The sequence below is a fragment of the Echiichthys vipera genome, assembly GCF_963691815.1.
Source record: "Echiichthys vipera genome assembly, chromosome: 3".
Classification (NCBI taxonomy): Eukaryota; Metazoa; Chordata; class Actinopteri; order Perciformes; family Trachinidae; genus Echiichthys; species Echiichthys vipera.
Window position 1 is genome coordinate 3746299 of NC_139828.1, and position 15336 is coordinate 3761634.

Genomic DNA, 15336 nt, shown 5'->3' on the forward strand with positions numbered 1-15336 from the left:
TGAGGTTAATGTTTTTATTAAATATATCACCCTTTTTTTGTCTTCTTACATTACATGTCAAATACAAAAGTGTACATACACACGTGTGAGCAGTGAGTCACTTTGGAATAGACTCACACGGACAATAGTTCTCTCTCTCTCTCCAACAGCAGCATGTGGATGAGCGGAGGTTCACGGCGGGACCCGCTCTTTGTGGTCATGTCTTCTTGGTCAGAGAGAACGGCAACGCGTAAAGTCAAATAGCAAGTCGCAAGACAACACAACTGACAGTAGACACATAAATATTGGAGGTAGGTAAATGTAGAAATACCCGTGTGAGAGGCGGCGCGCAGGGACGCACCGCCCGTCATGCTATCTGCAACCCCGCGGAACCACGGGGGGTGTTTTCTGAGTACTGTCCGGTTTGAGGATGCCAGGCTGAGAGTTTTGCATTCACTGACAAGAGCTGATCACGTGTCGCATCAGGGGAAAGAAAAAAAAAGGACAACAACAAAGTATAAAGACATAATGGTAACGATGTGAAAAGGAAATCGTACATTTAGAAGTACTTCTAAATGCCATTTGGTCACTCAGTGCTTTTGTTCTTGCTTGGTTCCGTCACGAACCAAACCTCCAGACAACTCCTTTAAGGGTAGAGCGAGCTCAACTCAGCAGTGGAGTTCCTCAGGGCCAAGACACATATATACACTTTATACACACACACCATAAAAACAATAATAATAATAATAATAATAATATAATAACAATAAGGCAAAAAAAAGATATAAATACTCGTCAAATAATTACAAATAGAAATGGAATAAGGTTGAAATAAATAAGGCTGAAGAGTAGAAGTCAATGCATCAATATTAAAATCAAAAATAGATCTTTGCTTTGCTCTTTGGGACGGGTGTTTGAGGAGGGGAGGGGGGGGGGGGACCCGAGGCCCTGCGATGACAGTGTACCTGAATTAAACACCACCATGGACAAGATCAATAAATAAACAGGTATCAAAAAGGGAAATAACAGTGGCTTGCTTCTTCTTCTTCTTCTTCCCTCCTTCTTCTTCTTCTCTTCTTCTCTCCTTCTTCTTCTTCTCTCCTTCTTCTTCTTGTGTGTGTGAGACCTGCATCAGTGGTTGGTTGGTGGTCCCCCCTCTAAGGGCACTCGGCGTCCGCAGCCAGGTCGGTCGAGCCTAGGATCTTCTTGCCGTTCCAGGAGCTCACGCACCAGCACCGACCCCTCTGTCCGTCAAGAGAGGATTCACACTGCAACAGGAGATCAGTGTGTTTTAACTTCATGTGTGGTCATCGTCACACACACACACACACATACATACACAGACACACACACATACATACACACACACACACACACACATGTACGTTCATGCAGCACTAGCATATCACACTGCAACAGGAGATCAGTGTGTTTTAACTTCATGTTTGGTCATCATCACACACACACACACACATACACAGACACAGAGACACACACATACACACACACTGACACACATGCGCACACACACACACACACACACACACACACACACACACACACACACACACACACATGTACGTTCATGCAGCACTAGCATATCACACTGCAACAGGAGATCAGTGTGTTTTAACTTCATGTTCGGTCATCATCACACACACACACACCCACACACACATACACAGACACACACACACGCACACACTGACACACATGCGCGCACACACACACACACACACACACACACACACACACATGTACGTTCATGCAGCACTAGCATATCACACTGAAACAGGAGATCATTTTATTTTAACTTCATGTCTGGTCCTCGTCTCACACACACACACACCCACACACACATACACAGACAGACACGCACACGCACGCACGCGCACACACACACACACACACACACACATGTACGTTCATGCAGCACTAGCACATCACACTGGAACTAGACACACTCTGGATGTGCAAACAGTGTTGAACAAATCCCTGCCTGCAACACACACACACACAATCACTTTATAGCTGACATAATGTTGGCACACACACACACTCACACACACACGCACACACACACTTTGCTGAAGACACCCACCTGTTTGGATTTGTACAGCCCGTGTTTGTCACAGTTGGGGAGGTAGAATCTGGTTAACTTGTCTCCGAGTTTCTGCTGAGACTTGGCGATCTTGTCCAGGGCTCTCTGCAGCTCCACGTGACAGGGCCCCTGGAGACAGGGAGCAGGGGAGACAAGGGTTAACCACACCGCTCCGTGGTGCCAACACAGAAATAATAATGCTTTATTATCAGCAAGCACGTGGGCTGACAGCAATATAAAACTTGTAATAACAAGCTCTCTCTCTCTCTCTCTCTCTCTCTCCACATCTCTCTCTCCACATCTCTCTCTCTCTCTCTCTCCCTCTCGTCTCCTCAAACGGCACACGAGCTCCCCCTTGTGGCGCACGAGTCCTCTTCCCCCAAAACCTCCCCAAAAAAACTTTTAGCAACATATCACACACACACACACACACACACAGAGGATTTCACAGAATCCTCACAAATCTCCTGCTGCGGGCTTTTTTTGGTCTCTCACCTGTTCGACCAGCTTCTTGCGGATGGCGATGAGTTTGGCTTTCATGCTCTCCTGCGCGTCCGCTGCAGCCCTCGGGTCGAAGGGCTTACTGTGGCCGGGGAGGTAGTGGCTGGAGCCGGGGTCCGAGACGATGGCCGCGTTCTCCATCTCAGCCTCTGGCTCTCCCTGATCTGGAGAAGGAAACGGAATGAATGTGACTGAAATCACACTGACCAAGTGTTTGGTTTGGGGGGTGGGGGGTGGGGGGATTTGCTGGATGTGGTGGAGCACAGATGTATATAGATGTGGAGGTTACGGGCCTACCTTGTGTCTGGGGCTCGGGGGTCGTCTCGGGCTCAGTGCTCTCCGTGCACACCGCTTGTCCCCGGGTGAGGGAGTGCAGCGGCCGGGGGTCGCCGGGTCTCGGGGTGCACCTCAGTCCGGAGCCGCACGGCGCCGTGTAGATCCCGCACAGCTCCTCAGCCTTCAGGGCGCAGGCGAGGCAGCATCCACAGCCGGGTTCCCGTAACACCTCGGCGCATCCGGGCGCCACCGCTGGACACTGGCTCAGCTTCTCCGGGGAACACGGGGCGCATCGGATCGGCTCTGGCCCCACCACCGGGGACCCCAGCGTCCCCGTGGCCAGCACGGAACACACCGCTGCCACCACGACGTGCTTCAAAGATAATCCACCCATGGTCAACATAGTGAGCCGGATGCCAAATGTATAGAGAGTGGAATGTGGAGCCAGGTGTAGAGATGAATCAAAGGGGAAAGCCGGATTGATTCCCACGGTTCCTGCTCAGTTGCGTCTTTCCTTTGATTTGGGGGGAAATGTCTAACTGTGAGTTGCGCGCAGCCGTATTTATAGCCGGGTTCTGTGTGAGTGTTTGACGCATCGTCGTTATGAATGATTTCTGAAAAGAAGGTGTGATGATACGCCGGGCTCTGATTGGCCCGCACATGTCCGGTCAGCCAGCTCATTTGAATACAACAATCGCGTCAATATTTATTTTGGAACAGGCGGCGCTTGCACCTATCGCTGACGAGTGACGACACCACTGTTTGATGTTGCAATCGAGGACCCCCCCCCCCTTTCTCACCCGGGTGCCACACTGAACTACCTCACCCTGCAGCGCCGCCGCTCGCTCACGCACTCACTCACGCACTCACTGACTCTTTCTTTCTGTTTGTTCGCAGGAGTTGAAACGGGCACCGGTCGCTCAGCTGATTGAATTGAACCCGTTTCAGAAGCTCGGACACAAACACAAACACAAACGAGCTCCTCTTTTTTTGGGGGGGGGACACAGTTGTCCATTCATGACGCTTTCACCATTAATGAACTTCTTACACAACTTCGGGGAAGACCGCGCGCGCATTACGCACGCCCACGCCGATGCGCAGGGATCCGTGCGCCGCAGCGGGGGGATAATAAAACCAACTTTGTTTTGTTTTGTTTTGTGTGTTTTTTAACGAATAGCTGCACAACCGAGGGTCACCGTTTACGCCACTGAGTCAGGGGCTCGGGACTCTGGTATGTAGACCCCCCTCCTCCTCCTCTTGTGTCCCCTCGCGCACGCACTGAAGCCGGCTTTGGGCTCAGTCCAGGAGATGTCCCGTTGTAAATACCCGTTTCCTGGGATAATAATAGACCAAAGCTTTTGAATGGGGGGGCTGTATTGGACATGAACACAGACACGTCCCTCTGCCTCGCCACTCTCGGGGGGACTTTGATGGTCCCACGCTGGACAACGTGCACGTTTTCACGGCCTGTTGCGAGGCATTTGCCCCCCCCCCCCCCCTCCAGGACATGCATGCATGCGATACATTTGCGTCAAAAAACTCTGATCTCAGTGCAAACTCCACTCCATCCCTCCACTTTTCACACTCTTAACGAACTACCTCGACCCTTTCCACGCAACGGGCTGCACCGCGCGGTCGGCTCCACGCAATTGTGCTAGAGTATTGCATCATCTGTCAACCGGTGTTACCGGTCGCTCTCACGTGATTTGTGCTCCTCAAAGCCCCCCGGGGCTAAATAAAGCTTATAGTGTAATCTGATGTGGCGTGAGAGCGTTTCTCTAGCCTCACACACACACACACACACATACACACACACACACACACACACACACACACACACACACACACACACACACACACACACACACACACACACACACTGACATCTCCATCAGTGCGTCAGGGTGGATCCCATAACACTTTACAACGAACAAGGGAACAAATCATCAAGTGTTGCTTAACTCACGCGTGACTCATGGTACCTGAATGCACGGGGGCTGTCACGGATCCACGTTACTCACCTTGAACCAAAGACCGCGTCACTATGACTCCGCGTGTGTAAGTTCACGTTCAATAGATCAGAGCAGTGGAGGAATGTCAGTTCACCACAGAGCAACCATCAAAACTGACAATGCATTGTGCAATTTAACTGCCAACACCAAGACCTGCTCCGTGCAACTCTGTTAATGCTGTGTTCACCTTCTGTCAGTCTGTAAATGCATCATTTTGTGCTTTCTATTTCACTCTGCACTTTCAAGAAGAAGAAGAAGAAGAAGAATTTCACTCTGTTATTATTATAATACAGGTTACACACACACACACACACACACACACACAGGCCTGAAATACACACACATGCACAAACAGGACCTATATACATGCAATTAATGGAGAGATGTTAGAGCGAGGGGGCTGCCAATGGCTCAGCGCCCCGAGCAGTCTAGGGTTGGGTGCCTTGCTCAACAGCACCTCTACAGCCACCAGTCCACGCTCCATTCATTGTCATGGTCCACACAGGGACTCGAACCCTCAAACCCTCCAGTTCCCAACCGAGTCACCTACAGACTGAGCTACTGCCGGCCCCTTTGTCATGAAAGTCCCCTTTTTTCTTGCTAGGTTTTGAATAAAAAAGTGTTTTCACATGATTAAATGACTTTTTTTCAGCATTGAGCACTTTTGTTAGTCCAACTTGATGCACTTGCATGGGTTCACCTTCATTTATAAGGGTTAAACTTGTTTCCTTGGGCTGAGACTGACTAAATCTAACAGCATTGGACCCACATATCTGACAGTGTCTTGTGTTTTTCACTGCGTCTTTTCTCCAAATCGTGGGACTAATAAAACATTATCTTACCTCTTATCTTATCTTAATTATAGGTCTTTCAGTATCCAGGTGAACACACACACGTCAGCACAGGCCTCTCTCTCTTCACTGCTGCTAAACAGTATTCTTGTCTTTCTGTGTGGATGCGAATTTTGCTTCTATGGTTTTTACAACTGTGTGTATTTTTTTTTCTGATCTTTAAACTTTGTCATGTTGTGTCCTCCTTGGGTTGGTGTGTTTTAGGAAGTCTTTTAAACTGCATGCCCTGCACTCTGCAAAAGTAAGACTGCACAATAAGTACATTTACTTAAGCAAATTATTGTTTAAGATTAATAATAATTCTGTGTAATTATGATAATATACCAGAACTTCACTGAAAATACTATGGTGACAATGTAGAAGACATCAGAGTCTGTTCTTTGGCATCTGTAAATTTCACAGTTGGGAACTGTTGATGGTTTTCAGTATAAATATATTGTTAACTTGTGTATTTGCTTCAAAAACCACAGCTCTAAGTAAACCTCTATAAATATCTCTGCGGGCAAATGTAGTACTGTGGATCAGTGGGAGAGTGGGTCGTCCTCCATTTGAGAGATTGGCGGTTTGATCCCCCGGTCCACATGTCGAAGTGTCCTTGGGCAAGACACTGAACCCCGAATTGCTCCCCGTGCTGCTCATAGGTGTGTGAATGTGGTGTGAATGGTTAGATTAGATGGTCTGTAGATGTCCACTGCCATCAGTGTGAATGTGACAAACACTGTGAAAGCACCTTGAGTGGTCAGAAGACTAGAAAGACACTTTATAAGTACAAGTCCACATATCATTTAGTACAGTAGAAAGCTTGACGTAGTGTGATGTAGAAGTACAGATGCATAAGGTGCAGAATCACGAACTTTCTGCATGATGGACTATAATCACTGTGCACAGAGTGTTGAAAACACTTGTGCACTTTTACTTAAGTCAGCATCTGAATAAAGGACTTGTCATGGAGTTACTTACTTACTTTACTTATTCAAGTAAAGATGTACTGTGTGTTCACTGCTTCTACCACTGGTTAGTAACAGCAGCTTAAAGCATTCTTAAGAGTTTAGTCTTTATTTCAATTACAAACCTTTCATGTGAAACATCATAGAAAGTCAGGAGGAAGGGTGAATAACTTCTGGGAGATAACGATTGTTGCCACGTGTTTGTATATGTGTTTTTAAAATGCCTGACATTGTGGTTGTTATATTCCATCAAATGTAAATGTTTTGGCTTCATTTTACACACATTTCCCCAAAATTCAGTCTGATGCATGTGCGATCTACACTAAACTTTTGAGTTTAACCACACAGCACACAGAGTTTGTATTGACTGACGTATTCAGACAGGACGCTGATGTTTAAGGGTTTTGTTTAGTTTATTCTATCATTAATTCATGTGATGTGATGTGTGTGTGTGTGCACATGTGCAGCCGGTACAGTCACGCAGTCCTACAGGATGTCCAAATGTTTGCATTCTCTCACTCTCACTGAACAGGAAGTCCTTTAATGCATAACTCAACGGCCCCGTTCTCATCATGAAGACAGCAGTTTACAGCAGGAGGAAGAGGTGTTTATGTGTCATATATCATATAAATACTCATAAACAGACGGACTTGGTTCATCTCATCTCATCTTCAGCCTCTTATCCGGGGTCGGGTCTCGGGGGCAGCAGCTTTAGCAGGGGACCCCAAACTTCCCTTTCCCGGGCCACATTAACCAGCTCTAACTGGGGGATCCTGAGGCGTTCCCAGGCCAGTGTGGAGATCTAATCTCTCCACCTGGTCCTTGGTCTTCCCCGAGGCCTCCTCCCAGCTGGACGTGCCTGGAACACCTCCCTAGGGAGGCGCCCAGGGTTCATCCTTACCAGATGATCCTGAACCACCTCAACTGGCTCCTTTGAACTTGTGGCGGCCTTAGTTACATTGTAGTATCATATGTATAGTGACATATCTATGACGGGGGTGAAGGAAGTATTTAGATAATTTACTTGAGTAAAAGTAGAAATACATTCATTCATTCATTCATCTTCAGCCTCTTGTCCCTGTCGGGGTCACTGGGAGCTGGAGGGGATCCCAGCTGACATCGGGCGTGAGGCGGGGTCCACCCTGGACAGGACGCCAGTCTATCACAGGACACATAGAGTAAATGTTACTTTCCACCTGTGTGGTCTGTCTACATACATGTGTTTACTGCCACCTATCAGTGAAATGTATATCAGTGTTGATACTTATCCACTTTTATTTAAAGTGGCAACAGACGACCTTTCACCCCCCCCCTCAAACCCAGATGGACTGGATCGATCAGATCTTTCTTATATGTTAACTTATTGCGGTTTCAGCCTGGGTTCGGTCCAAATCAAGAAACAACCGTAAGAATCACAGTTAAACTAAAAAAAACCCTGGTATCTGGGGCTCTTATTGTGAAAGGAAAAAGTGAAAGTAGTGGAACTGTAATGCTGCTGTTGACGATGTGCGAGGCGATGAAAAGTTCTCCATCTTGGTTGAGATCACGGAGGCTTTTACTTCTAGAAGCACGGACGCAACGTGTCGTCTTTGCCTCTTCCTTTGTGCCACAAAGCCAGTCGTCTTTTCTTTTTTCTTATAGGAGTTCGAACCCGCTGGCAGAAAAACTGTATAATGAAAGCCATTACGTACGTTGTGCAATCGACATTTACATCATCGTGACACGTATAAACTAAACGCTTGTCTATTGCAGCTTTGAGTAAAACATTGAATGCATACTTTGACTTGTGAAGGAGCCTTTTTTTTGTGCCCTGTGGGACTTTTCTTGGGTAAAGACCTGAAACACACAACTGAAACACCACCACTGCTTATTTCCCAGCTCAAATAACAGACTGTCACGGTTACAAGTTTACAACCTCTGTGGCATGTTTCCTGACGTATATATTTGTCTCAGTCTGTCCTCAGATGAACCGCGATGTGAGGATTGCACTCCGAGTCCTTGCGAGGGAATGTGGCCTCCGCCGCTTACATGTTTTTGCAGGAGCCTGTCTGCGTGTGTGTGTGTGCTATGGCCTCATATGGCTGCCTGTCTGCTGATGTAAAGCACAGCATGGGATCATCCGCGGAATTAGCAGGTTGATGTAAAGAAGGAGAGACGTGAGGGATTAAGACATGTGAAGTATTCTCCCCGAGCATGTCGTAGCTGACAGGAGTTATTTTTGCGCAGCACATCAAGAGAGTGGTCAAACAGTACATTGAGTTATCTCAGGTCAGGGACGTACCTACTTTTTCAAAAACAAGTGTACACAGCAGGATCATCAGAGACCCCGGCAGACGAACCACAAAGCCTGTGTAATGCTGCTGCGGGGTTGTGTTTGGGAGAGTGATGATAAGGGGGCGGGGGCAGTGGGAGGTGTGTGTGTATGTGTGTGTGTGTGTGTGTGTGTGTGTGTGTGTGTGTGTGTCTGAGGGGGTGGGGTGGGGGGGGTCTTGTTTCCATCTCTTTCAGATGTCACATGATGGAGATCAAACGGCGCTTGGCATTGAACGTCCCAAGACTGGAATGTTTACCTTTGACAAGAGCACCGGGAAAAACAGTGTTGTTGTCTCAGGAGCTGCTCACACCCACACGCACACACGCACACGCACGCACACACACACACACACACACACACACACATGGTTCCATGGTTTAAACCTTGCCCTTTGGAGGGCGTCAGAAGGGGGATATCTACGACAGATGAGCTCAGAAAAACAGGGTTGTTTGAAATCACACCCACAGAAAGAATGCACACCTGCGTGAATACTACACAGGCCGACGCCCAGAGGCTCTCTGAGGTTAACATATATATGTGTGCCTCCATCACTCGTAAGGAGAGGTTCGGCTTCTAGAGTTACACCTGATGCAACACGGCAACACGGCCAGGCTTCATGCGACGGCTCGTGAATGCCCCCTGTGGTAGATAAAACACGACAATGTGCACTCTAGTGTGGCCTTTAAACAGAGGAAACACGATGCACTCGCCGCAAACAACTGGTGCTCTTTTAATTTCTTTCATCCCTGCCTCTGGGAGAGCCTGAGTCTGCCACTAGGGCTGACTGAGGGGAATGGGCTGGTGTACTGTACTGACTAATGAGGCAACAGGTGAGCAGGTGGAAGATCAAGTCAGGTGAAAGGCAGGGAATGGGTTTAATGCAGGGGCCTAAACTTGAGCCTAAACTGCTCACTTGATCTATAACCTCACTAAACATTTTCCTAATGAGTTTATGGTCTAGATCAGAGGTGCCCAATCCTGCTCCCGGAGAGCTACTGCCCTGCATGTTGTAGGTTTCTCCCTGCTCCAACACACCTGAGTCCAATGATGTGCTCGTTATCAAGCAGCTGAAGCCCGTCACAGGTTTGATAATCATTAGACTCAGGTGTGTTAGAGCAGGGAGAAAACTAAAACATGCAGGAGAGTAGCTCTTCAGGAGCAGGATTGGGCAGCTCTGGTCTAGATCTCTAGTTTCAAGTCTTCTTCAATTCAGCGTGATGTTCATTTGGTCAATACTGGTCCCATTTAGAGTCAAATAGACCAGAAATCAGTGTCAGCTTTAGGGCGGGGCTACCTTGTGATTGACATGTCGCCGTGCTAGTGACAGGATTAAGGTTAACATGTACATTAAAGTTACCCCACTGAGTTTTTGTCCACAAGCAGTGTAACATGCAGGCTTTTTTACAAATGTGTCCCACACATGACGTGCACAATTTACATCTCCCCGTTGGTTTTATGCGATTCAGCTGATCCACAGTTGGTGGCAGTGAACGTAGCAGTGCACCCACAGCAGCGGGGGAGAAAGTGGCCGTCAGCAACAAGAATGTAAATAATGCATTATGGGCTTTGCAAATGTTTCGCGAGGAAGGAAGTGCTTTCCGCGTGTTTGTGAGACCCCGAGGAACACTCAACGTAAACATAACGGTATGTGTTTACATGGAAAGCCCACGGGGCTCCTTTAATGGCCAGCATTCGAAGACCCCGCAGATGTGGAGCGTGGTCAGAGAGCACGGGGACTTACCCTGACCAGCATTTGCCGGTTGTTAATTTTATATGATAAGATGTAGGTTTGTTTGTACTTCAGTTGTAATTCATTTGTGATTGGTAATGAATTAGTTGTTCTGACTCTGACACACCAGGCCGACCGTCGACCGTAAGTCAAAGTTGGGCCGTCGCTCAGCGTTTTGGCACTAGTCCGCACTTTTTAGAGACTTTTCAGCCGATTCAGGGCGAATTGCGGTGGAGATAAATCCCTCTGATTGGCAGTTCTGTCACAGAAGTGAGGAAAGTAAACAAACGGCTAAAGTCAAGAGGCTGGGAGATCGAAAACAAAGGTGTTATCTCAGATCATTTCCTTTATGATGCCGGTACCGAGGGTTAGTTCCTCTCACGCAGGCGCAAAACGTACGTGCTGGTTAGCTCGAGTCTTTGGGATGTGTTCAAATGCGACTTTTTAGCCAAGACAGGACAACGAGAGGCAACGCAACAGTCGGCTTTCACTGTCACTAGTTTCTTGATGTTGGTTTGATGAGTCTGGACTCTGAGTCATTGAAAAGTCCATGAAAGGAGTGTCTCGGATGAATTAAAGAGCTATAAGACCAAACTGGTCATGCTGGTCAAGGAGCAACCCAAAAAGTATCTTTTTGAATGGCTTGTTAGTGATCATTAAAACATCAGACAGTGGTAACAAGGTTGGCATCGTAAGGTTTATAATGAATAAAAGCTTCTTGCAGGACAGGTTGGGAGGGTACCTATGTTCAGTGCCGAATTCCCCGGCAAACAGACTTATGTAGACCCTAACACTACCCCCTAACCCTGACCCTGACCCTAACCCCAAACCCTAACAAAATGCTAAATGAAATCAGCGGAGGCATAGGCTTATGGGGCCGGAGATCATAGGGCCCTTTTTGGGGGTAAAAGGTCCTATGATGCCCTGTCGGAGAACGTAGGACCTGGGGAACGTGGGGAGGACCCCAACAGGTTGAAACAAGGACTGATTGAACAACTTTCCCCACAACAAGTAATGTTTTTGGATTGAATTAACCTCAAAACACATGATGTAGATGAGCGAGGTGGACATTATAAGCTGATGTACTGGTGCAGACGGGAGCTCAGGTCTGTGTGAGCGAACCAGCATCGTCTCCGCTCCCAGGACACGTCAGTGGCGTGGTCCGGTTAACCAGTGTCCTCTCCCAGGGCTGAGAATCAGCAGCCAGGAATGTGATGTGAGTGGGCACAATGACGCTAATCCCCCGGCAAAGTTGTTCTTTTTCTTCTCCTCTCCCTCTCACAAGATTTCCTTAATCGGATAATCCATGTCTTATTAAACAGGCAACGCAGATCATAGATCGAGGTCTGGGAGAAAAACACTGAAACAGAGCCGGGGTCAGTCATGACGGAGGATTCTTGGGCCACTCTCACTGCTTTAACCTGTGGTTTATGCGTTAGACCACAGCGTCTTGTCGTGTTGCATGATGGTGCATGTGTGTGTGCGTGTGTTTTGGTGTGTTTTCGAATAAGTGTATATGTTTGCGAGCTTGTGATTGTACACTTGTGTGTGGGAAACCCAGGAAATCCAGGCTCCCATGCGCCAGCGTCCATTGTGTTTAGTTTCCTCCTCTGAGTGTGTGTGTGTGTGTGTGTGTGTTTGTGTGTGTGTGTAAAAGAGTGTGTTTAGCTGCAGTGCTTCCCTCTCTCGTTGCGGCTCTAATGAGAAGTAGGAGGAAGTCCGAGCCAGAGGATTGCACTTGGCAAAGTTAACTGGAAACAATCTAATGAATGGGTCAGGGGAGCTGTGCCGGTAGGATTTACCATTATTCAGTCCACACACACGAAAACAGAGTCTTCTATCCAAACTCGCTGTTACTCTCCCTCCTCCTCCTCCTCTTTCCGTCCTTCAAATGTGCGTCTGATGCTCCTCTCTGCATTTACAACAGAACAGTCTGTCCAGAACATCCACATCAAAGACATCTCTGCAGTAAATAAAGACTGAAGCATCATATACGCGAGGAACAGCAGTCGCCACTCTTTAATGTTGACTGGACTGACTCTGTGGCTCCACTTCACTTTCAACTTCATTGTCCCCGAGAGGGACAGATAATTGTGCAGCATGTGATCGCATGCAGGAGGAGTGTATTTTGGTACATTTTTATGCAGATCACAACAAGCACATCATGGCCTTCGGATGAACGTCTTGGAATGTGGTGTTTTAGCTCATCACTCAACAAATCACCCCCTAAACTAATGGTTGAAAGCTGTGTAGCATGTATTTTAGTTTTACGCCAAGTCTTTTATGCGAGCAAGACACGGCAAAGACAGCATCATAAAACGTCTGAATATTGCTAGATGACATAAGTTTGTATAAACATGATGGAAGTGAAGGAGTTCAAGTACCTCGGAGAATGGGAGCAGCGGGGGTGTTAGTGCAATCGCTTTGTTGTGACGAAAAGAGAGCTGAGCCTGATCTACCGGTTTATCTTCAGTCCTACCCTCACCTATGGTCATGAAAGCTGGGTCATGACCGAAAGAACCAGGTCGCGGGTCCAAGCGTCTGAAATGGAGGGGGGCTGGAGTCTCCCTTAGAGAGAGGGGGAGAAGTTCAGCATCCGTGAGGAACTCGGAGTAGAGCCGCTGCTCCTTTGCGTTGAAAGGAGCCAGTTGAGGTGGTTCAGGATCATCTGGTAAGGATGAACCCTGGGCGCCTCCCTAGGGAGGTGTTCCAGGCACGTCCAGCTGGGAGGAGGCCTCGGGGAAGACCCAGGACCAGGTGGAGAGATTAGATCTCCACACTGGCCTGGGAACGCCTCAGGATCCCCCAGTTAGAGCTGGTTAATGTGGCCCGGGAAAGGGAAGTTTGGGGTCCCCTGCTAAAGCTGCTGCCCCCACGAACCGACCCTGGATAAGAGGCTGAAGATGAGATGAGAGATGATGAGATGAGATGAACTAAGTTCGTCTGTTTATGAGTATTTATATGATATACGAAATATAAACACCTCTTCCTCCTGCTGTAAACTTCTGTCTTCATGATGAGAATGGGGCCGTTGAGTTATGCATTAAAGGACTTCCTGTTGGGGCCTCGGGGAAGACCCAGGACTAGCTGGAGAGATTAGATCTCCAAACTGGCCTGGGAACGCCTCGGGATCCCCCAGTTAGAGCTGGTTAATGTGGCCGGGGAAAGGGAAGTTTGGGGTCCCCTGTTAGAGCTGCTGCCCCCGCGACCCGACCCCGGATAAGCAGCTGAAGATGAGATGAGTGACCGATGATGGAAGTTGACTTATGTGACCAACAGTGTAATGAACACCCCCCAACCCCGCAACAGTGCCCTCTTGGATGCCACTTTGGTAAATAACGCACAGAACATAGAGTAAAGTCCCCTCTCTCTGCTTGTAGAAGGCCATTGTGATGGAGAAAAGTGCCCGCTGGGGCGTCCTTCAAATGGAGAAAACTTGATACAGAGTGCACCACATGCTGGAAAAACTTCACTTCACTGGTGCCCCTTCTATCTTTTTCGCCCCTGCCCCTCAGACAGCCTGAGTCAGCCACTGGCAACAACTGCGTGGTCCAAACTGTGGGAACATGCGTGCTTATTCGTTCACGCATTCATGCTCCGTGAATCACTGTAGTTAATCTAAGCTTCAAAAGACAAACAAGACTTATATGAAAACAATATTTGCAACATCTCGCTTAAATGAAACACATTCATTAAGACAAATACGTAGTTATTAATAACAGTTAACACTTCTGTTGTGCATCAATCTCCACAGTGTCTGCAGGTTTCACGTCAGTTTGGTTTTGTCTGCATTCAACACAAGCTCGAGTCGAGTGAGCTGAGACTGCAGTTTATGAATTTCAATCTGAGCGAAGGAGGTGAACAACCAAAATTGAGTTTGTGCCCCCCTGTGCAATGAATTTTATCCAAATTAAATGTCATTCCTCGGTACTTTGAGTTCCTTTTATTCCATTTGTCTGCAGTCGACTGGGACGGAGGCAGATATGTCAACACCAGGACAAATAAACCCAGAGCTACGTGTCCGTGCTGATGTCGGTCCGTAGGTCAAAGTATTGTTCTCCGGCTCTGTTATTCACAGGGTTTTTATCACTTTACCTCAGATCACCATGATCCGCTCTGTTTCGGAGGTTATTATGACATTTTTCTGTGCGTTTTAAGGTGTTTTCTCTCGGCACGTCACATTCCATCGAGCGCGGACGTTCAGAGGAGACCAAACACGCAGGAGCTGTAGCAGGAGGTTAGTAAGGGTCACTGCTGTTCTTACACAACATGGAGTTCATTGACCCCGTGTGTGCATCTGCGCCGATGTGCTGGCAGGGAAAACATAACGCACAAGATGGAGAATAACACTCCCGCGCTGGGGAAATCCTTGATGAGAAACAAACTCGTGGGAGGATGTTTTTTTCTCGACTAATCAGAAAAGAGCAGTTTGTGTTTTCGGCTGTTGTCGGAGACTCGAGGACATGTTTTTCCTTCTCTCTCTCTGTCTTTTTTTTTGTTTTTTAGAAACTCTGCTGAGACACAAAGTTTCTTGGAAGTACATTTTTTAAACCAAAAGCACTCGAGCGCTTATCCTGGCATCTGATCAAATCATAAATCTTTCAGGAGAAATCATGTGTTTCAGCG

General features: G+C 47.7%; 1 protein-coding gene across 1 annotated transcript; it reads right to left on the reverse strand.

Annotated features, from left to right (window-relative positions):
• On the reverse strand, window positions 1-3359 carry igfbp1a (insulin-like growth factor binding protein 1a). The gene is made up of 4 exons (XM_083940351.1): window positions 2879-3359; window positions 2576-2745; window positions 2081-2209; window positions 1-1247 (listed from the first exon to the last, which is right to left on the reverse strand). Exons 1-4 carry the CDS (start codon window positions 3258-3260, stop codon window positions 1137-1139), a joined length of 792 nt encoding a protein of 263 aa, XP_083796477.1. The 5' UTR covers window positions 3261-3359; the 3' UTR covers window positions 1-1136.
• Between the last annotated feature and the right edge of the window lie 11977 nt (window positions 3360-15336).

Coding starts and splice junctions, on each gene's coding strand:
- igfbp1a (XM_083940351.1), bottom strand. CDS start 3,260: ATGTTGACCATGGGTGGATTATCTTTGAAGCACGTCGTGGTGGCAGCG. Junction 2,210..2,575: donor GCAAGAAGCTGGTCGAACAG/GTGAGAGACCAA, acceptor CCCTGTCTCCAG/GGGCCCTGTCACGTGGAGCT. Junction 1,248..2,080: donor GGCTGTACAAATCCAAACAG/GTGGGTGTCTTC, acceptor CTCCTGTTGCAG/TGTGAATCCTCTCTTGACGG.